A 23,129-nucleotide genomic window follows, 5' to 3' on the forward strand; every position below is an offset into this window, starting at 1 on the left:
CAAAAGCCTAGTCCACTGGGAGTAACTCACCAGTTCTGGTCCCTTGCTAAGCTCTCTTCACACTTTTCTTAGTCTTTTTTTAAACTATTTGTAGCTTTTCTGATTTTGTTTCACTGCTGGCACCTTGAAAAGTTGGTCTTGTCATAACAGGATGTTTAAAGAATCACCATACAAGAGGAAAAGAACACACTTGGAATCAGAAAAGAGCACAACAACGCTGTATTACACATACAAAGATCACAGTCACTCACTCACTCTAGTACCTTGGTGTAAACATCATCACCTCTACAGCTTGAAAGTAGTGAAGGTTTTTGAATGTTTCCTGCTGCTTTCACACATCCTCTTACCCTGACTTTCACTGGAAATTTCACAGGAAGCTGAGAGGAAGAATTACAGGTAAAGAGTGTGTGTGTGTGTGGGGGGGGGGGGGCAATATTTCACCATTTCAATAAGATAAACAGCTCAAAATAGACATTTAGGACACATTTTTGAGTTTTTCACATGCTTAAAAAACAGCTTGAGAGTGAGGGTACCTTAAAAGGCATTACAACTTTTTTACTCATATGCATCACAATGAATACCATGTGCACTCTTTTTCATTTTCATTCTTTTTCATCTTTTTCATTTAATGGTGGGATCAGTGCAGTTCTCCTTACTTCTACTACTAGTGAAGCTTTTTTCCATACCTGTAGAATAGTGCACTGGTCTGTGCATTCAAAGTCAAAGCTAGGTTTAGCATTTCTCTGGAGAAACTCCCTTCATTTGTACAGAGTGCTTTTATTTGGAATAGTACCCAACATGAATCAAACTTAAGAAGCATGAGAGGGCTTTGACAGCAGGGAGATGCTGCCAACATGCAGCAAAATCGTGGCAGGAGCCTTAGCGGACACGCACCGCACATGCTCACAGCAAAAACACACAGCCAGTCTGAAAAAGGCTTTAGTCTTCTGCTGTCACTTTTGTGGTTTTGGGACTACATACCTGGCTGAGGGTCTGCAGGATTCAAAGGAATGAGGATGTCTGAGCTGCTGTGGACCTTCATCACCTGTAGAGGGCTCCACGTGGACACTGTCGGCAGACTGCCGACCACCATCCTGAAACAAGACAAGTGGAACCAGGTGAGTTTTAATGTAGCTTTATATCAAATAAAGTCCCATTGTGATAACTTTGATTCAATGCAAAACGTTTTAATTTAAACCCTTTAATGCAGTGCAAATTTTGAAAGCTATTTCAAATGTATTCTTAGCCTTTAGATTAAAACACCTTTTAGTATTAGTCAGATTTAAGTAATTTCTACCCTTTATTGTTTCAGTCGTAGTTGTCGTAGTCTGAAACAATAAAGGGTAGTCGTAGTCGTAGTCGTAGTTGGCAAAAACTAAAAACATCTTAGTTCAGTTTTAGTTCATGACAATATATTGATTTTTTGTCAAAACTTTCAGCCAAAACATTTATTCTCGGCATTAATCTGGTATAAATCACACTTGTGAGTTCTATGCCCCTGGCATCCTTGCTTTCTATGGTTGAGAGGTAGAAGAGCTACAGACTCAACCAACCTAACAGCTTGTGCTTTCTCATATCATAGATTTTGAATCCTCTACTATATTCGATCATACTTCAGTCTCACTTAATGTCCTTGGTGAAAAATGTACTTACTTTGTCATCAAAGATCTTCTTACAATATTACAATGTCATTAAGCAGATGCTTGTGTCCAAAGGGACATTTTTGAGACAGGTCTTTTTGGTGTCAAGGACCCACACTGGATACTGAATGTGCCCCGACAGGATTCAAACCCCCAATCACTTGTACCAAAGCCAAAGTATAAACCACTGTGCTGTCCAGCCCCAATTGGAGGTAGTCATGGAAGCGTGGGAAATCAAACATTTTTAGTCATCCTTTTAGAAATTAACACTACTTTGTCGGCAATGAAATGAGGAAAAATGGGTCTCAGATTGAAAGGAGACAAAAAACCCTAATATTTTAAAAAATAGTGTATAAAATCCACCACCAGGGGGCATTCAATCAAAACAATAACAAAAGATGGCAAGCAGAGACTTGCTGCCTAACTCAGCCCTATCCTTGCAGAGCAAGTGGATTTACCAGACTCCCATGTCTGCCATTAGGCAAACCCATCTTGAAAAGCCCAAATCCACAACATTTGAGCCGAACAAACACTCTTCAGACCAATCAGCGTCATTTAAGGATAACGAGGCAGTAGCTAAGGACGGGTATTAGTTGTACTAAAAGTCGCTTGCAATGGCTGCCGCTAGTGCAGTGATTAGCTAGGATTATAGCAGCAGTTTTACAAGAACTGGACCACGTTTCTGAATTAAATTAAAACAAATCTAAATTCTTTGGATTTTACAAAAAAAGCTACCATTAGATAGACAAAACAATGAATTATTAGTGCAAGCCATTTGTAATTCTTTCACACATACACAAACTTCAGTTACAGCATCATTTAGATCCTGAACAATGAACTCAAAACAATATTTTGCAGCAAATTCTGGGATAAGGAAGAACATGTTATTTTTTTAAGACTTTTTAAGTTTTTCCACATCAGAGATGAAAATATCCTTGGAAAGTGTTAGTCACACTTAATCTACAACAGAGCAATCGTGTCTGAGTTGTTGCGTCTGCTCTTTTCAACTTTTTGCCTCATCTTTTCTCCTCAAATCCCCCCCCTGGCATGCTGTGCCTTAAGGTTTTAAAACTTTATTTGTTTATTTTCTATGTTTATCCCATTTTCCCCCTTCATTTGAAAAATCAACCCAAAATTACACACCTTTAATACTGTTAGTTTTTACACCAGCTGCTGCAGGCTGTGTATGCATTTTCCAATTACAAAAACCTTTTTATTTTGCACAGGGGGAGGCTTAGTTCTGGATCTTTCTAATTGCCTGCAGCAGCTCATGATATGACATTCAAATAAAAGAGAAATATATGAGCGCTTCTTAATGAAAACTGTAATTCTTTATGACCTTTTTATCTCACATACACTTAGCAAACAACCTCATTAGGTATTGTGCCATAAGCTCATAATAAAATGTGTCAGAGTTTTATGACAAATGTGTTTTCTTTGTATTTGTTTTATGATCTGACTTATAGCGATAGTAATCTGACTCACTGATCAGAGCTGATCCTCTCCTCCTCCTGCGATTGTGCTCTCTGTTTGTATATCTCCTCCTCTTCCTCCTCCTCTTCATTATCTATGCTCTTACTGTCAGGTAGAGGAGGTGTAGTAGTGGGAGGAGTACGGCAGGGACGAGGGGACCCCACCCAGCTGACGATGCCTGGCTCATCCAGGCCGTTCTGGGCCGGCGACTGAGAGAAATCTGGTTCCAAAGGGTCAATTCCTTCCTCCACGCTGCTCTGAGCAGGAGCAGTATGGCTCTTCCTCATGGCAGTGACCTTCTGAGAGTCTTCCTCTCCCTCCTCCTCATCCTCCGCCCCTCCGTCCAGGTCATCGTCAAATGATATGATGTTGGTGACTTTCTTTTTTCTCCGGCGCTCTTTCCTCAGCCCAGAGTCTGGGTAAGACAAAAAGGAATTAAAAACTTAATTCCATAGATTAAAAAGATTTAATTCAGGATATTGTGACTGGTTCATCTTGTAAAGTTTAGTATGGGTGACATCAGTACCTTAACTCAGCATTTCTAATAGGCTGTGGCTCATCTTCTCTCTCTCTTTGTTTTTTCAGAATCTGGCTGTTCATTAGCAAGTCCTCCAGCAGCAAATTACCTGAACGAGTCTCTCCACCTAAAGAAGCTGGCACACCAGCTTAGAGTTTGATTTAAATTCATTCACTTGGAAAGTTTGAACATCAAACAGTTTAAACTTCTTCGTCCCTCTGAGCTGAACATAAGGACAGAAAGCTGTGTGAGTTTTCCCTCGCTGGGATGGACCGAGGCAGACAGCCAAATGAGGTCAAACAGTGAAGGATGACTCTGAAAGTTTATTCTCTTCTTTAGGGATTTCATGACTGAAACAGAGCTCTGCTGCAGACTCTTTGGGTTATATCCACCAGATTTGTTCTACCAGTGTGTTATTAAGCTTGCTCAGACTGAAACATGTGTTGTTTTACTGTTTATGCTGGCACTGTAATGCTTTCCTGACCTCAACACCTTGTGTATGAGTAAATATGCAAAGCTTTATGGTACATATAAGCTCTCGTTGGTACCTAGTTACCCTGTGATAATACTGCATTTAATAACAACATATAAAAATGAAAAATAACAGCTTTAGACTATGAAACCATCACTGCACAGATGTTAAAATTAAGTTAACACAGAAGCCCAAAAATTGCATTTTCACAAGTGTCCACATGAGGCTGGCAGCGAAAGCAAAGTGATCCCCACTAAGCCCTGTATTAGAAGACCTATTTCAGAGTAGAAATAAACAGCCTGCAATAAAAATAGTTTGGGCTTTGTAGCTTTATTCTTTATTGATAAAAGTCTACAGGGATTTGATTTTTCACAGCTTTTTCTGCATGAACTAACATTAGCTTAGGGCGCTAAGGATTCATCACAGGGCCGATTGTGATACAACCTTTTCACCCCTGGTAATACACCCAGGAATCACTGGCTGTTTTTGGGCCCTCAGGACATCCATAGCACGACCAGGGACTTGTGGCAACTCTGCGACAATGGTCAGAAGGCAATCTAAGCCATGCTTACTTGCCGCATCCAAACTTTAATCTGGTCTGAAGATGTGGCCTTATTTTTTTCAACAGATTATTTTCCCATGTCTCTGGTGTTATGCAAGGACATCCAGAGCACAACCACGGTTGTGTCAATCCTGGTGCCCTCAGGCAGCTTACTCTCAACATCTACTCCTTACTTCAGCCTAAATTTTGTCCCAAACATGCCTAAAAGTTCTGCGTAGTACTGTGTATATACAATATTTCCAAATAGCAACCGCTACCATTGGATGTCATGTCACCTCCTCAGAAACCAGCTAGTGCTATCATTATTTTTCGGGAAGATTGGATGGCGTGTGAATGTCGTAACCAGTATATGACCAGTGTGATTTTCATTCTTGTAATAAAGTTGTTATATTATTTCTTTTTCCCACCAGTATGTTATTTCTGATTGACAGTATCAATACACAGTCAAAATACGGTCATTACATTCTTTGTCTGCCATTTGCCCAACAATTCATTAATTGGGATTTATATGCACTTTGGACGATCAGATAAAAAAAGTGGCAATGCATCCTCTGTGAGGACACACCTCAATGTTTACTGAAAACAGTCTGATATCTGTTCTGGTGGCCGTCCTCCACATTGGATTGGTTCTGCAGTCATGTTGATACTGCCACAGATTAAAAACCACCCAAAACACATGGCTATATTTATGACAGTCCAGCCTTGCTTTGAATGATGAGAATTCTGTCTCTTTTTCCATAACATTTGGCTATGATCAGTAACAAGAGCTGATCTTTTGGCGGTCTTTCATTTGGTACCATTCTGCCTTTTTATGTCTGAAAACAACAATAAAAACGAAAAGAAGGAAACCTCTCAAGCCAGAGCCGGTATTCATTGCTTACAAAAAGAGATAGCTCTTAGTACCAACTCTTCTGCAAACGACACATCACTTACTCATTTCTTGTAGTCTTAAACTGAGTTGTCATTTCAATACACCCACTACCCAGATAAGCTTTGTATGTTAAATGATGTACCACCATGTCCTTTAAAAGCATGTTTTAGACAGATAAAAGCAGTTAAAAAGTACAGCCAGCTTCTTAGCTCAAGGCTAATTCACACCCTTTCATCTGGTTTGCCAACTGCTTCACTGTAGGGATACCAACCCATGGGAAGAGAGCCACAGAAATGAAGCACAGGCTGTTGTTTGCATAAGAGGCAGTCAAGCTAGTTCAACTGTATTGTTAACGTATAGCATTGACATGCTGGTCCCAAAGTGCAATCAGCTGGTGTCCAAATGCTCATTTGTTCTGTTTTAATCCACTTTGAACCCATCCCCACACCTTTAAATAAGAAATTTAGGAAGATTACAAGGACAGCCTGTCTTATTTTTCAAATAAGTGCTTTCTATTTGATCTTTCACAAAAGAAAGGAGGATCTAAAACTATGATACGACAGATGCTGAAGAGGACTGCAGTTTGAAACAAGAACCAACATCCTTTATTTTCTTCCTTGGTTACCATATTAAATTGTTTGTCCTCTTGACCATCCTACCTGTTTTATCAGATAAATATTACTGATTCGTACCAGCAGATGTGCTGCGTGGCAGGACAGGCAGTGGGTCTGAGCCTCCGTCCATTTTGGGATTGAAGCCTGGCACCACAGCTGTGGCCGTACTGATCTCCCTCAGCAGGCTGCTGACCCCCTGAGTCGACTCTTTCCACAGGCTGCCGATGCCCTGCGTCGACTCTTTCAGAAGGTTGGTAACAGACGAGCCCCCTCCTCGTGTCACCCCACCGTTCAGGTCACTGTTGTCAATGTTGATGGCAAACAGGATCGAGTTCAGACCTTAAGAAAAAGCAGAAGTTTACTCATCACACAGCGGTCTAGCTTTAAACTTCCTGAAAGTGCTTGGTAAGCTTTTCTTGGTTTTACAGCAAAATCAGGCAATCAAAGATGAACCTCAGCTTTCAGCTCATGTATGGAGAGAGAGAAAGAAAGGGCTCTGGCATCAGATCAGTGGTTTATGCTCTTAATATTTTACAGTTCGTGCTCATCTGAGTTTTGCTCATCAATAGTTCAACAGTAAGAGCATGCCATTAACACTTACACCCAGGAAATTCCAGCTATACTGAATCAGTGAAGTTCAAAGTGAGTCTGTGTTTTGCTTTTACAGCAGCTTTGCTTCTGTGAGGCAGGTTCAAATTACATTAACACTCAAAGTGAGGCTGGTTTGCTCATCACACGCTAGCAGGTACAACTTTTGATGGATTGAATGAAGACACAGCATTGCGTTTTTGGACCATGATCTGTTCTGATGGAAAAAAATACTGACTAGCATGAGTGATGCATCATAAAAAATGCACCAGTACAGCTGTATTTTAACAGTGGTGTTGTTTTTTACTTTAAGCTCTGTATTTCTCATTGAAGAAATTTCACACTTGGATTGTCCAGATCAAAAATATGCTTGATTATGTTGTCTATATTATGCTGTCATACCGATTTAGCTTAATTAATAAGTTTTTACTGTGTATAAGTTTTGCATCGAGTTTGCTTAGATTTGATTCAGAGCTGAAGGACCTCAACACCTGCATACATCTTCGACTTGTCTGTCAGATTTGAAAACCAACTTCCATACAAGGGGCCACAACCTAACCAGATATGCTACCTGTGACCCTCTCCTCCTCCACTGTTGTGGACAAGCTCAAATCAAAAGTCCCCTGCTTGATTTTTAGAGGTCAGCATTAGAGACATTGATGAGCATAGCTACTGTGTCTATAAAAAGGCACCACCTTAGGTGGTTGACCCTTCTATTGATTTAATCAATCAATCACAGTCAATACAAATTGGTTGCTTTGACAAGAAATTACAATAAACCTCTTTAATTTCAAGGTATAAACAGATTTCTATAAAGTTAGGTCATATAAATAAAAACGTAATGTAAAAAAAAAAGATTGCATAAATATTCATCCCTTCAAGTCAGTATTTAGTAGATGCACCTTTGGCTGCAATCACTGCACTGAGTCTATGTGGATAGGTCTCAATCAGACTTGCATATCTGGACAATGCAATTTTACTCCATTCTTCTTTGCAAAACTGCTCAAACTCTGTCAGGTTCCACAGGGGATCTGGCGAGAAAAGCCTGTTTCAAGTTTTCAATGCCAGCCACAAATTTTCTATTGGACTGAGGTCTGGGCTTTGACACAGCCACTTCAGAACAATAACCTTGCTGTCTTTAAACCATTACTGTGTAACTCTCACTGTATGCTTTTGGTCATTGTCTTGCTGGAAAATAAATCTTCTCCCAAGCCATAGTTGCCTTGCAGATTTGTCCTCTAGGATTTTCCTTTATTTTGCTGCATTCATTCTACCCTCAACTTTTACAAACCTTCCAGGGCCGGCTGTCGAGAAGCATCCCCACAGCATAACGCTGCCACCACTGTGTTTCACAATGGGGATACTGTGTTTGTGGTAATGTTTGGTGTCTGCCAGACATAGCGTCTTGTCTGATGGCCAAAAAGCACCATTTTTGTCACATCAGACCAAAGAACTTTATTCCACTTGACCATGGAGTCTCCAACATGCCTTTTGGTGGGCTCTGGTCAAGATCTAATGAGTGTTCATCAACAGTGGCTTTCTCTTTGCCACTCTCTGATAAATTTTTGTCTGGTGAAGAACCCATGCAACAGTTGTTGTATGCAGTCTCTCCCATCTCAGCTGCTGAAGCTTGTGACTCCTTCAGAGTAGTCATAGGTGTCTTAGCGGCCTCTCTCACTAGTCTCCATCTTGCACAGTCACTCAGTTTGCGAGGACGGCCTGATCTAGGCAGATTAAGACATGTGCCATATTCCATTATTCTTGATGATGGATTTAACTGACCTCCGGGGAATGTTCAGTGCCTTGGATATTTTTCATATCCTCCCCTGACCTATACTTTTCAAACCCTTTTTTCTGAGCTGCTTGAAGGGTTCTTTTGTCAGCATGGTGTAATAACAACCAGGAATACTGATTAATACCACAATCCCTTGAGACACATTCAATGCATCCCCATTCCACTAATTGTGAGACTACTAGCACCAATTGGTTGGACCTCTGTTGAAAAAGATCTGTCATTCTAAGGGGTGTGAGTATTCATTTAAGCACTTATCATATCTTATATATTTTATTAAACTGACATTACTTTATAGAAATCTGTTTTCACTTTAACATTAAAGAGTTTTTTTGTTAAATTTTTAGTGAAAAAAATCATATTGACCATGATGGATATGTAAAATCAATACAAGGGTAAAACATCCAAGGGGGTGAATACTTCTATCAGCACTGTATGTTCCAGAAGTTAAACCATAACAAAAGCTGCTGACACTTGGGGCATTTTTGTGCTGAGGACTCAACAAGCTAAAAATGTTGAACTGCACTGGTTTTGTATGAAGAAACAGGTTTTGCAAACACAGAAAAAAAGGTCTTAGTTGAGACAGGATATGTAACAAGTGTAAACTTTTCTCACATGGGTATGAAAAACTAATGTTTACAAAGCTGCAACTGTGAGTAATATTTCAGCACTTTATGAGACAAGCTCACCTGCTGCCATGGTGGGGAGCATGCTAGCTCTCTCCTCATCGAGAATAAAAGCCCAGTCTTCATAGTAAGTTCTGGAAATCACAGAGAGAATGAATGAACACCTCAAGTTCCACTTGTACAGAGGACAAAACTTCTGAAAGATTCTTGGTTGCTGGTACAACCATCATGCATGTAGCACAAGTTAAAGTAGAAAAGCCAAAACATTACATCACATGGAAGTCAAATGAACAGCACTTCTGGGGATTTTCTCAATAACAACTCATACATAAAACATAAAAGAGATTTATACAGACACATAAACAGTGTACTAACCCCAGGCGTGGGCGGTCAGCCAGCAATGTATGAAGGTAGCGCTCCAGTGAGTGTTCATTGAGGGCACAGCGCAGCCAGGCCCGACCTCTGCCCAGTTCTGAGGAGATCTGACGCAGAGAGTAGAACCGCTGGAGCTCGTGGCGGTTCAGATGCTCCTTCACATAAAACCAGAAGGTCAGCTCTAAAGGTGCAAAGAGAAAGAGGGAGAGGAGAGGGGTGACATTTGGCAAGAGAAAGGAGTGACAGAAAAAAAAGCAAATGTTCCAGTGTATGCAGAGTTTGTTAGGAGAAAAGAGGAGTTGTAATGGGTGATAAGATTGTAAAAAGGAAGGAGGAGGAGGGATGGAGACAAAAAGGTGAGTCAGTCATCTCACTTGTGGAAAACAACAGTTCTTGAGTTAATAATATGTTCATAAGGTCAGTGAAGTAGTGTCAAAAAACACTTAGTCAGCACATCATCTCTCTCTATCATTAACAAACATCCACAGAGCTCTATCCTGACCTCCTACCTGCTAGCTCTGCAAATTTAACACTCACATATCTGTATTATCTTGTGGATAAAAGTTAAAAGATAAAAAACAGCGTCTGTGGCTCTGTTTAAATAAGTTCTCTGAGGTGTGGTAATTAATAGGAATGTATTTTGCATATGATTAGCATATAACCTCAGAACAATGTGTTAAAAAATATGGCTGCTATTTCTGGTTTTGTCAGAGGGCTTGGCATCATTAGGGAGCGCAGACTCCATGAGTTCAGCCACAATCCTTTCTTCTAATTGTCTGTGGACTACGGGAAATGTCGGATATGCTAATGAATATGACATGGTAGCCATTACAGAAGTCATGCATTTCTCCTCCGTTTGGAATTAATGGCCATGAGGTTCTTCAATATGACACAGTGGAAACAATTTATTCAGACGTGAGACTAATGTCTTTCAGCCAAGACTCAGGAGAATGGGCTTTCTAAGTTCAGATGGCTGAGAATAAATCTGAGTCTCAACGGTTTTTAAACTGTTCATTTTTTAATAGGTAGACCACTGAGGAGTGAAAAAGAGCCACTTTTGCTCTATGGCTGCATTTATGTAGATGATAGCTTAGAAGTACAAATGCCTGATGAAAGACTTCATAAAACAAATTTTACCATCGTTTTAAGAAATCCACACCTGATCATCATAAACTAAGAGTGCGTTTAAAAGCAATCAATTAAGTAAAGAAGCAAATTGCAACCCAGATTGAAATAAAAATGATGGACCCTAAATGGAAAAAAATAGGGCTGTCAAAAGATTGAAAATCTTAATCACAATTAATCTCAGGATTTCTCTAGTTAATTGTGATTAATCACACCCTATCTATCCCATTCTGAAATTCCTCTATTTTGCATTAAATCTGTTTTTGTGTCATTGTAGATTTTTCTACTGTCTTAAACTAAGGGTAACTGACTTCAAATATATGTACAGATCTGCTTTAATAGGTAAAGTGAGGATTTTAGCTTGAACTTCACCACAGAAAAAGAAACGTGTTATGTACTGAAAAGGAAATGTGTGAACGGTACAAAGTAAACGTTAGATAACACATGGTTCCGGTGACTTCTGACTTGTCTACTGAGCTGTCAGTTTTTAAAACTGAAATGCGACTCTGAGTATCAGTGGTGGACTTATTTTACATCATGGTGACTGCAGGGAGATGCTGACGTGGCTTAACCAACGTTAAAATAAGGCATGCAATGAATCGCAACTACAAAATATTAGTGAACTAATTGTGGATTGCAATTAATTGCGATTAATTGCGATTAATTGCAATTCATCTTGACAGCCCTTAAAAAACATACTGAACAAAAAGGCAAGGCAAACATGTTTAAAAGCACATCATTACAAAAAACACCCATGCATTCATCTTATATTACTCCATTTTCCAGAGACGGCATGAATATTTGGTCATTTGTAGAGGTATTTCACTTATATCTTGGGTAAACCAGTTGTGTCATCCAAAGAACATGCAATAAATAAGTAGAAAGCTCAAGAAAAATGCTGAAAATTACTTGTACTCAAAGGGCAATGTAAAAAATACATGCATGAATTTAAGCTATGTCCACTTTGGACTTCTTTATGCAGGATTTCTGCTTCATTTATTTTTTCCTAGCACACAATCGCGACCCACAGGAAAGAGCTTTAAACCCCATTTTGGGTCCCAACTCACAAGTTGAGAACCACTGCTGTAGATGGTGGGATATTCAAAGTCTTTGTAATTTTATGTTGAGGCCCAATTTCTGATGTTGTTCCACAGTTTTTAGACCCAGTTTTTTGCAGTTTATTTCTAAGAGACTCTGCCTCTCTGAAATGGTCTTTCTCTTGTTACGTTCTATCAATTTGGCAGTTGCAAACAGCATGTTCAGGATGTTGCAAGCAGATACATGTGACACAGGAAACTGATGATCTGGTGTTATGCATTATAAATATGATAAATATGCAGGTAAACAAACAGCTCATGTGCTTTACTGTCCTTCTTGTACATACCGATTTATTGCACAGAAAATGAGGAAATAAATCACTTTAAATTGAGCAACTGTGAAAGTTGTTAAACAAGGCATTGTCTCTTTCAGGCAGAGTGGTGTGAAGTGGTCTGCTTTTAGAATATTACAGTGTGGCCTGTCCCAAGCATTTTCCAGTTATGGCTTATCTCATCACGAATCTTTGGTCTGAACTTGGCTGGACTAGTTGACATATCAACATAAATTTCAGCCTGTTTCATTAGCAGCCAAAACTTCAGGCAGGAGCTGAATTAGGTTAATGAAACCCTGGTTATTTTGTCCAGCTGCACCATAAAATCAATCGTAGATATGACTGCTCCCTTTGTTCAAATGTCATAGAATATTTGGGATCTTGTTTTGTATGTAAAATAAGCTTTTGTAGATCCAAGTACTGCTTGAGCACAGAATCAGCATTCATAATGACAGTTTTATACTGTACTTTAAAAATGTAAGGGCACAGTTGTGCTGCTGTCACAGACTGAAACATGAGGTCTGTAAACAGACAAGAGAGCAGAGCAGTGGAGTGAAACAAGGAAGCACAGACCTTCCTGTTCATGCCATCTAAAAGAGTCAGCTCTATTTGTAGTCATTCGGGTCTGACAGCAGGTACACACTGTGAAGTTGCTGCCTTGATTTTTTTTTTTTTCACTTTAAGACTGTGTTTAACAGATCATACAGGGATGTGCTGTACCTGCTTCAGTCTTGCTGCTGAAGCCTGCTGCTTGCTTTAGAGCAGCGGCGGTGAGGGCGAGGCCTCGGCTCTTCCTCAGTCCATGCTGCAGCACCGCTTCAAACTGAGCACACAGACAGATGACCCTGCAGAGACAGAGATAAGGTATTACTGACAGGCAAATAGTGAACGTGAATGAAAAAACCCAAGAGATTCTCTGATTCTCAAAGCACACACTGAAGCAAACAAACTCACAAGCGATGTTGAGCAACTTAAGAAAACCAGACAACCTCCTGAGTGTGAAATAATCTCAATAGGCAGTGTTCTTAACAGGCTTCTCTTACCTGCTGTCTGAGTCTGTGGCGATTTCCTTTCTTCCTCCAAAGCGAATTTGGCACTGGGGAGGAACAGGAGAGAAAATGGCAGCTTACTGAAGAGCACAATGAACTCACTTCTAAGAATTTCCCATTTCTAGAAATCAAAGGCACTGGAAGGCTAAGAGAGCCAAAGAACATAAACAAATACATTTTAGTAAACAATACTCCAAGAGGAACGATGAAGAAAAACATCACTGGGAGTCTTCACAGTGTGTATGACACACAGCAAGGATTTCTGAACAATCTCTATGCCTACATCTGCAAGTTTTTCTTTACCAATCTATCAGCCAGAAAACAAAAGACCTTAATCTCACTGGTTTCATGACAATGTGTTTTACTTTTAGCACAAATTTGTTGTTTGTATTACTTTGTATGAAAGGCTACCTATGACCAAATCACAGCAGTTGTGATATTCAGTGCAACAACCACTCCCTCCTGTGTGATGTTTTTACTTAGAGGGATATTTCAGTATTTTTGAAGTTCAGTCATATGTGGTACGTAGTAGTAGTAGTAGTAGTAGTAGTAGTAGTAGTAGTAGTGGCATTAGCCTCCAGTGATTTCAGTGAGCATTACTTCTTTAAGAGTGATTCGCTGATTGTACCGGCCAGGAAGTTAGGCTATATAGTGAAACAGATGGGTACAGTTCCTCCCCCAAATTTAGTAAAAATGGGCCACAAAACAACGTTGGCTTAAACATACACATTATCAAAAAATTTAGAAACATTACATTTTTTTACCCAGAGAACTTCTGTGTTTTTGTCACTATTTTGCAATGCAAGAGCACGTAACATCCCTTTGAAATGGGGCTTAGGATAAAATACAATTTTTAGATGTCTGTTTAAAAGCTAGTTCTGGAAAGGTTTGACTTTTTATAATCAGAACTGGAGATAACATAATCAAAACAAAAAGAAGCATGTGATCTCCTTTTCTAAACTCACTGCACAGCAGTAGATGTTACTTACATAACCAGAGTTGAACTCTCTACCTCAAAGGACATTTGATAAATTGCTGAATATGGTTTTAGTTGTTTGCAGAGACGCAGATAAGATGCTTCTTCATACAAACCTTGAAACAGGAAACCAGCCCAGACTAGCCTTGATACTTGACACAGTTCCCACTTTCTCTTCACTCTTTTTGAGGTGAAGGATATTAAACCAAAACACGTCCATGAACGTTATTTTTTTAATGCTCAAAGACAGAAACAAATCAGCTTTTACACTACAATATAATATTTTTTGTTGATCATGACTGAACAGATAACATTCCTAAGAAAAGAGAAAAATCCTTGTTGACACATGCACTTCTGAATAGTTCCAATAAATTTCAGGACAAGCTTCCCCTGCAGTTCCTGTTCACATATGTTCCTCACAGCATGATGTTTTCCCTATCAGACAGTAATGGGAGGAAGGTCAACATAACAGAACTTAAAGGCTCTAATAATAATGTTTGGTTTTTGTTCAAGGCATGTAAAAAGTTGAAAGTTTGTACAAGCCCAATGATTTTTGTAAGAAAAATTAAAGCAAGATTTTAAAAATAGAGGTGACTGACCTGTTTGACAGCATCCAGCAGCCTCTCCAGGAGGTGCTGCCTCTTGGTATCACTCTGCTGAGTGCCTGCTAATACAGACCAACAAAGGAAATAACAAAATCAGTTTGAGGTTTGAAAGTGACAGTATAACAGATTTAATGTACCAGTAATTGCTTGTTCTTGTATCAATTATGCATGCCAGGGAAGGAGGAGGAAATGAAGTGCTTAAGAAGGGATAGGCGATGATGTCAGCATGAATGCACAGTTTCAGTTTGTTAGGCATTGAGAAATCCTTTAATAAATTAATACAACTTGAAAATCATCACCTGTAGGGTTGTCACAATATAGGCGGATCAACTCTGATAAGATTCTAACATGCCAGATACCTGTTTAGATACCAGAGCAAGAAAAAAAATCTTTTTCATGTGGGTAAAGATGTTTTAGCTCTTCTCCTGACCAGCTTTGGTAAGAGACAAGCCATGAAGTTGGAGATCCAAGAAGATGACCCCCCCCACCCCCGCCCCCAAGTAGAACGTTTCCTAACCCTGTCAGCACTTAGGTACCGTAGGCTGTCTTCTATAGATTTGCAGTCAAGGTTTGCAGGACGATATGTCCGATGGCTCTCTGCCAAGAAAATCTGTAACAGATTCCAGACAGTCTCTGGTCTCAGAGAAACTTGAACATGTGGATAAATGTTATGCTCAGCGATGAGTCCAGATTCTGCCTTAAGCAGTTGGATCATCAGGTCCAAGTGTGGAGAAGACGTGGTTAATACTATGCTGATTGCTGCACTGATAGAGTAACACCTTTCAGTGGAGGAAGTGTGATGGTGTAGGGCAGCATCACTCTCTCTGGAAGAACAAGGCTTGATATCATTGGAGGCAAAGTCAATGCATAGAGATATCCAGACTAGATTCTACAACCTCGTAAACTCTATCCTCCAAGATGACAACACTCGCCCCCCCAAAGAGCGGGGTTTATCAGAGACTACCTGTAGAATTTGGGAGTGGAAAGGATGGAATGAACACTTGTGGGCTCAGCTTGGGCGTGCTGTTCGTGCCAGAGTGATCAATACAACCACAGTGAATGACATGCAACAAATGCTGGTTGAAGAATGGGACACCATCCCACAGCAGTGTTTGACCAGCATGAGTCTGGGGTACCAGGCTTCAGTGGCAGTATATGGTCCTTCCACACACTACGGAGGCTCTTGTTTGTTAAATGAATCAACTGTTAAAGTGCCAATATGTCTTCCATCACCATACAAGAGTCAATGGCAGGTTAAGCAGTTTGGCAATGGCAGAGAAGACTTGGTAAATTCTCATGGGCGCAACCCACATACTCAGCTCTGCCGCTCATCCCACAAATGCATGTTCCTTACAAATGTGGCCCCATTGAGAAGGGAAATAAACAGGCTTTCCAATGATATAATATTGTTACAACAAAGAAATAAGCTACAAACATAGGTTTGCTAGGTTTATATACATCAGTTATTAAGTAAGAACATTACAAATATCATCTGTATCCTTTATGCATACGTCTCTATTTTAATTATACTACACTTAGTCTCTTTAATGTACTCAAAAATTCATATGAAAACACTGATTAAATTATACTTTTTTTAATCTTTTTTGTTTTTATTTTCAATGTTTCTTGACACTTTTCTTTAGCTTTATATTGTTTTATTTTACTAAAAGGTATGCATCTACCTAATTTAAATTAACTAATCTTTGTACTATCACATTATTTATTATCATCATTAATTTAGTATGTATTGCAGTTATCCTCACTGCACTATGCATTATGTAGGCTTGTATTTAGCCATTTAATATTGTGGTATTTAATTTTTCAGTGGCTTTACAGAGCCCATTGTTAATTGGAGTCAACTTCCGGGAATGCATAAACATACCTGACCAGTGAAGCTTATTCTGAATCAGATAGATGACAGCTTTCGATATACACTTAACCTATGTGTTCAGACTTTCTGTTGAAATTAAATACTGTTCTAAAATCATGCAATCTGTTGTTTTTAAATGATCAATGTGTATCAAACAGAAAGTCAGCTTTAAGAAATGTACTTTTAAAATTTTTAACCAAAAGCTTTAAGCATATGCATTAGCAATGTTTACTAAATACTGCAAAGGTATTTTTGCAATTTCCTATGGTTTCTACAAGTGGCACTACGGTATTAAAACAAGTGTCAAATATTATTTGAAATGTAATGTAGTAATAGCAAAGTTCTCAAAATCTAATATTGTGACAAACCTATGTAAGTCTTTTTAATTTTTACTGGCACACTCATGAAATCTAAAGGATGATTACAGCGATAAGTGAACCTTCAAGACAGAGCTGTTAAACTATCAGGTGTTCCCAGGTTTTCACAGTGAACCTGAAAGCTTGAACCAAACAATAAGTGGTTAGGCATTCTCCCATAAAGACAGACTGAGTCAAATATATTACATTTAATTCTTGTTAAAGTTCCTTTATTGTTACTTGGGATACATTTTTTACACCTATGCATTAATTCACCAAAGTTTGGGCGACCAGAGGGGTCATTTACCTGATGTAAACACTAGGGAAGTGGATATTAAAGAGTCAGCTTAAATGTCTAACTTTATGTCAGAACTCATAGGCTGTTAACAGGTGACTGGACCCACTCTCGCGTGCATGATTTGACATTTTATGCCTTTAAAGGTGAAAGACGAGCAAAATGTGGTTATAGAGAAAACTCACCGTTCATTCTGACAGTCAAACTTCGTTAGCAGTGACATCCAAGCTTAGCACTTCACCACAGATGTAATTAGTCCCTTTCTTTCGCTTTTAACAGCAGAGGCTAGCTCTCTACAGGGGCCATGCTGCCTCTGTAGCCGAACTGGACCCACCCCACCGCGGCGTGAGAGCTGATGCTCACACGGTGAACAGAGAGGCCTGCCGGGGAGCCGCTGGGGCTGTGAGTCCAGCACAGACTGACATGCAAGTCCGGCACAGAGCCTGAGGAGGAGTAAAACAGCACCAAACACTAACCCGAGTGAAGATTCAGAGTCATAAAGACACCTGTCGAAAACGTGGTGGGGTGTTATGGAGAGATATGGAGTGTTTTCAGTGTGGAGCCTGTGGCGCTGCGAAAAGGGGAAACGGAGTACTGACTGAGCCGTGTTAGGGTCACATGACAAAACATACAGTCGTCATATGACAGCGACGGCCTAGTGGGACTTGTAGTTTTATAAAATGTTGTGAAAATACCAAAACTAAAGAGGTTGGAAATGTTGTTTCTTTCGGCTATCAAGGCTCGTTTTTGCAACCTCCGTATTTCATGGAGCCCTAAATGTACTGTTGGTTATAATATTGTGCATACAATAGAAATAAATTGTATTATATGCAACACTGTTGTGTTGGTTTGTTTTGGCCCCAACACCTTATGTTAATAATTATGTTGAAAATAAGGTACGTTTTAACCGTCTAAATCGTTGGTATAAATGACAAGAGCAAAGGACGAAACAATGTTAGTTTCAGAGGTGGGTGGGCCTTTAGTGGGTCTTTGCTTCTGATTGGCTAGTGGTCGCCATCGGTCGTTGGTCCGCTGTACCTTACAAAATAAAGGTACTAGCAGGGTGGACAATAACTATTTACATTTAAACAAATTGTTGTAACTAGTTATAAACTAGCAACTGAGACAAACCGTTCTCTTCAACACATCTGATGCTCATGGGTGATAACATCAGCATTAACAGAATTTGTATAGAATCTATAAAAATATCAGTTTTAGCGCTTTATGAAAATTCTGCCTCCCAAAATTTGTAGCATTTGTCGTCTGTTTTTTTTTTTTTTTTTTTTTTTTTGCAGCCTTGTCTTCTTGGCTACCAGTGGAGTGGTCTCCCTGTCAGCTATGTTTTTCAAAAGTTATCTAAGCATTTATGGGGGCAACATCATTACAATTTTTTTTTCATTGGTCAATGAGACTAGGCATAGTGGAAACTTGATGCCTCTTATTGGTCAATGAACAGTACTTCACATTCCAAGTAGAGAGACAGCAGCATTTCATTCAAATAAAAACTACAAGGCATTGATTTTCAAATCGGTCAGAAGTAAAGAACAAAAGGCATTCATTGTCAAATCAGCAAGGAACATGCAATTTAGCTTCCAAATAAGGAACAATTCCTTATTTTAAGAAACGATTAGCAACCCTAGCTCTAGTCTCTCTGCTGTATGGAGGTAAATATTAAGTGTGTGACATGAGTAATATTCAGTGAGCCCTCTACTGTCGCACTGACTGATGAAACGTAGTTACAATGTCTATATGAAACCAAATCATAATTTCTGACTTTTTATTAGCAAAAATACAAATGTTGACATCAGCATCTATCAGCCAACTTCTGGCTGATTAATGATTATTTTTAAAAAGGCTATAATCATCCGATTAAATCAGCCAGCTGATGTAGTGTGGCAAATTGGTATAGTCCTCTATGACCTTTTGCACTGGGGCAAGAATCTCTTTGAGACAACTCAATTTACCTCTAGTGACATTTCTATCTGTAAACGTTTGTCTCCAGACTGCCAACACATGCTGCGCCTCTGTTTGGCAAAAGAACCAAAGTGGCGTCCCCCTCTGGAAGAGCTCTATCTTCATCTCTGGCTCATACTTGGCAGCACTCGAACTTGAACCAGTGACTTGACTGAAAACCTTTTTCATGTAATTTTTGATATATTTCTGACTTTAAATACAGTGGCTTGTATTCATACCCCTTAAGCTTTTCCACGCAAATCTTTTTTATTGGGATTTTGCATCATAGACAAACACAAAGTGGCACATAAGAGTGAAGTGGAAGGAAAATTATACATGGCCTTTAATTTTTTTTTTTTTTTTTTTTTTTTTTTTTTTTTACAATTGAAAATCTTAAAAGTGTGGCATGCAAAAGTTTTCAGCCCCCTTGGGACCTGGGAAAAACTATTACACAAAGAAGGGGACTCAAAACAAACAAAACACTGGAAGTTACAACTCTAGAATGAAAAACACAGGAAGTCAAAACCCTGATACATAAGAGACACAAAGTAAAATTTCAAAAGGTAGAATATAAATTAAACACACTAGAAATTATACAAGAAATACTGAAACACAAAAACGGTAACATACAAAACACTAGAAACATGACACATAAAAACACAGAGGAAACCGTAATAATCCAAGAAAACTAAACAAATCAGAATCTAGATCCTGACACAGGTGGGAGAACCTGTCCACAGGACAACTATTAGTCATGCACTCCACAAATCTGGCCTTTATAGAAGAGTAGCAAGAAGAAAGCCACTGTTGAGAAGTATCAAGTAGTATGACCCTAAACATCCAGTCAGAGCTACAATGGAATGGTTTAGATTGAAGCATATTGATGTTAGAATGGCCCAGTCTAAGTCCAGACCTAAATCCCATTGAGAATCCGTAGCCAGACTTAAGAATTGCTATTCACAGACACTCTCCATCAAATCTGACTGAGCTTGAGCTATTTTGCAAAGAGGAATGGGACAATTTCTGTCTCTAGATGTGCAACGTTGGTAGAGACAGAACCCAAAAGACTTGCAGCTGTAATTGCAGCCAAAGGTGACTCTTTATTGACTACAGGAGGCTGAATACTTTTGCACACCACACTTTTCAGATTTTTATTTGGAATTTGGAAGCCATGTATATTTTTTCTTTCACTTCATAATTATGCCCCACTTAATGTTGATCTATCACATAAAATTTCAATAAAATAGATTTACATTTAAGGGCTATGAATACTTTTGCAAGCCGCTGTATATGTTACTTGTTGAATTTGTGCCCACAGGGAAGAATGGAGTGGATGGACCGGTCAATCTACATTCCTGCGCTCACCTATGGTCATGAGCTGTGGGTTGTGACTGAAAAACACAGTCACAGATACAGGCGGCTGAAATGAGTTTCCTCCACAGGGTGTCTGTGCTCTCCCTTAGAGAAAGGGTGAGAAGCTTGGCCATCTGGGAGGAACTCGGAGTAGAGCCGCTGCAAGGCCACCCATAAAGGGAGACAAAGGTGGGAATTTTCCGGGGCCAAGCCAAATGCCATGTACATGGGGCATACTGAAATAAAACACTTGTGTCAGATGGGAGATAAAGTCAAAGGAACTAAGACAACTTTAGTGGAAAAATGTTTAGATGACTGTGAAACAATGCAAAAATTGTTGAAATGTGGCTAGAATTAGCAAAACTGAATTACAAGTGGCAAAGAATGTTACAAAAATGTTTTCAAAGTGACAAAAAAAGCAGTGGAAATGGGTAAACCACAGGTAACAGTAGGCAAAAAAGTGGCACAGTAGGTTGAAAATGGTAAAAGAATGGCAAACAACAGGGCTAAAAAGATACAGAAAATGTTGTGATGTAGCATGCACTACCCTTGAGCTGGCAGGCTACAGCTGCCATAGATTGTTAATGGCTGAGTTTCTCAGTGAATAAAATCATATTCTGAATTATTAGCTGGGGATGTTCTCTGAGGGCTAAAATATACTTATACATATACTAACATGCATAAGGAAACTTTTAGAAATGTAATATTCAACTGCAACAGAAGGAAGCTCCTTGTAACACATTTAAAAAGTCATATCACTGCTGATGTTCAAGAGATGTGCAGTGTGTTGTCACACCATAAATAAACAAGAAAAAACATTGGTGTATCAGATAGTTAAACCAACCAAAAATAAATATAAGGGGGAATTTGGTCTTTTTCTGCAATTTTTGTCTCCATTCAGTGGTAGTTATGTCTTTTTTCATCTTTATTATTTCAAGCAGAATGTGCTCATTCTAAACAGCTGAATGTCCCTTTTGCAGTGAGAGTATGCAAAGCTTAAAGTGAAAAGTGTAAACCAGAAAACCGAAACCCCCACAAATTTAACAGATACTGTTTCAAAGTTATTTCTGTTCTTAACCAGGCAGTTTGCTGAAATGTCCACTAGGTGTCACTAAGCACCTAAAGAAGATGAAATAGAAAGTCTGTCATCTCTGATGGGAAAAAAGGTTTGGGGATGAAAAAAAAAGAGGAGAGAAGAACACTTTATTTTAACTGTCTAGCCATAGATGGACCATGGACTCTAATCAGAGAATATGTTTTTAAAAAGTGAATTTCCTCTTGTTGTTATTCACTGAATGCTCACAATTGTTCAAGTTGAAGATAAAAACCCCTTGTAAGCTATTACAAGAGGGTTGCCTCTCTCCCAATCTCTTGGTCAGTCATTGCAGGTCGCCTCTTCTCCCAATCTCCTGGTTGGTCAATGATGATCACCTCTGCCTTTAATCTCATGGTCGGTCATTGCAGGTCGCCTCTCCCCTCTTTCTTATGATCAGTCATTGCAGGTCGCCTCATCTCATTTGAAAGAAGCTTTCCTCTTTGTAATCAAGGAAATGCCTGGATATACCTCAGGAGCTCCAGTTTCTTAAAAAAAAAAGGCACAAGACGCTACCGCAGGAGTCTTCAGGCCTGCCAGATGCAAAGGCTGTCCCTGGAATCACTAGTCCCTCCAGAAGCAGAGGCCAGTCATCAGTGGAAGAAAGAGAAAGGGTCATTGCAGCATACTTCAGAGAGGAACCTGTGCTGTGAGGAAGAGAGAGCAGACTGAGTTAGTGAGTGGAGTTAGTCAGAGTCAGGGTCATCGGACTACCTACCAGGCTCCTCCTCCTGCTCCTTGTCACTGCTGTCCCACCTCTTCCTGGAGGTGCCAGAAGTGGAGGGAGGTGCAAGGTTGTCTTCCATAGAGCTGTCCCAGAAGAAGACCTCCACTCACTCCTCATTGGCCAGCAGTACAGAGATCTCAGGCTCCAATTGAGGGATCTGATACTCAGGGTAGTCATCACAATCCTCTTGCAGGACAGGAGGAGAAGAAGGTCTGGCATTATTGATCTCCTTTTCCTCCTCACCATCAGCGGGTGACGGTGGAGGATCATCAATGATGTCGAGGAAGTTGTTAAAAGACCAGAAGAGTCCGAGTCAACAGGATCAGACATGAAAGAAGTCTATTTTTGTACTTCACAGATATTTTACTGCAATCTGGACAAAAATAAATTAAGAAAAGACCTAAAGATGGGAGTGTCAGAGAAAACTTTGGTTACTGACTCACCGAGCTCACAATATAATGTGATTTTACACACATGGTAAATCTGGTCTCAATGGTAAAAACCTCTATTTACTCTTATGTAAAGGTCTCTTGTAGGTGACTGTGACCATTTCAATGAAAACAGCTCATTCCTGTATTACATGTATGATGGGTCTGTTTTTTTTTACAATGTAAAAGCACACGTCCACACAGATGCCAGTTTCAATGGTCTGGGAACAGAGCTGGCCCAGGTACAGGGAGGCAAGGAGAGGGTGATTGCCTGTCACAGCAGAGCGTAATGATCAGAACTACAACTCATTTAAGCTATAAAAACACATGCTGTTAATTATGTAGACGAGACATAAATTATCTTGCAAAGACCATATTAAGACAGGTTATATTGCAGTAG

General features: G+C 39.5%; 1 protein-coding gene across 5 annotated transcripts in view; it reads right to left on the reverse strand.

The window, feature by feature from the left end:
• The window catches only part of snx29 (sorting nexin 29), a 257,459-nt gene extending 239,691 nt beyond the window's left edge, over window positions 1-17,768 (reverse strand). For 4 of the 5 annotated variants that reach the window (XR_005993473.1, XM_041815459.1, XM_041815461.1 and 1 more), the window contains exons 1-9: window positions 17,361-17,768; window positions 14,649-14,716; window positions 13,068-13,120; window positions 12,745-12,869; window positions 9,531-9,711; window positions 9,219-9,289; window positions 6,228-6,488; window positions 3,126-3,528; window positions 982-1,094 (exon numbers count right to left, since the gene is read on the reverse strand). Coding sequence is in view for 4 of the 5 variants with exons in the window: in XM_041815459.1 (XP_041671393.1) it covers window positions 982-1,094; window positions 3,126-3,528; window positions 6,228-6,488; window positions 9,219-9,289; window positions 9,531-9,711; window positions 12,745-12,869; window positions 13,068-13,120; window positions 14,649-14,716; window positions 17,361-17,367 (1,282 nt within the window). In the remaining variant the exon portion in view is untranslated. The remainder of the gene's footprint in view (window positions 1-981; window positions 1,095-3,125; window positions 3,529-6,227; window positions 6,489-9,218; window positions 9,290-9,530; window positions 9,712-12,744; window positions 12,870-13,067; window positions 13,121-14,648; window positions 14,717-17,360) is intronic. The other variant, XM_041815460.1, reaches the window with a different exon arrangement.
• Window positions 17,769-23,129: the final 5,361 nt, after the last annotated feature.

This window comes from Cheilinus undulatus, linkage group 20 (genome assembly GCF_018320785.1).
Source record: "Cheilinus undulatus linkage group 20, ASM1832078v1, whole genome shotgun sequence".
Taxonomy (NCBI): domain Eukaryota; kingdom Metazoa; phylum Chordata; class Actinopteri; order Labriformes; family Labridae; genus Cheilinus; species Cheilinus undulatus.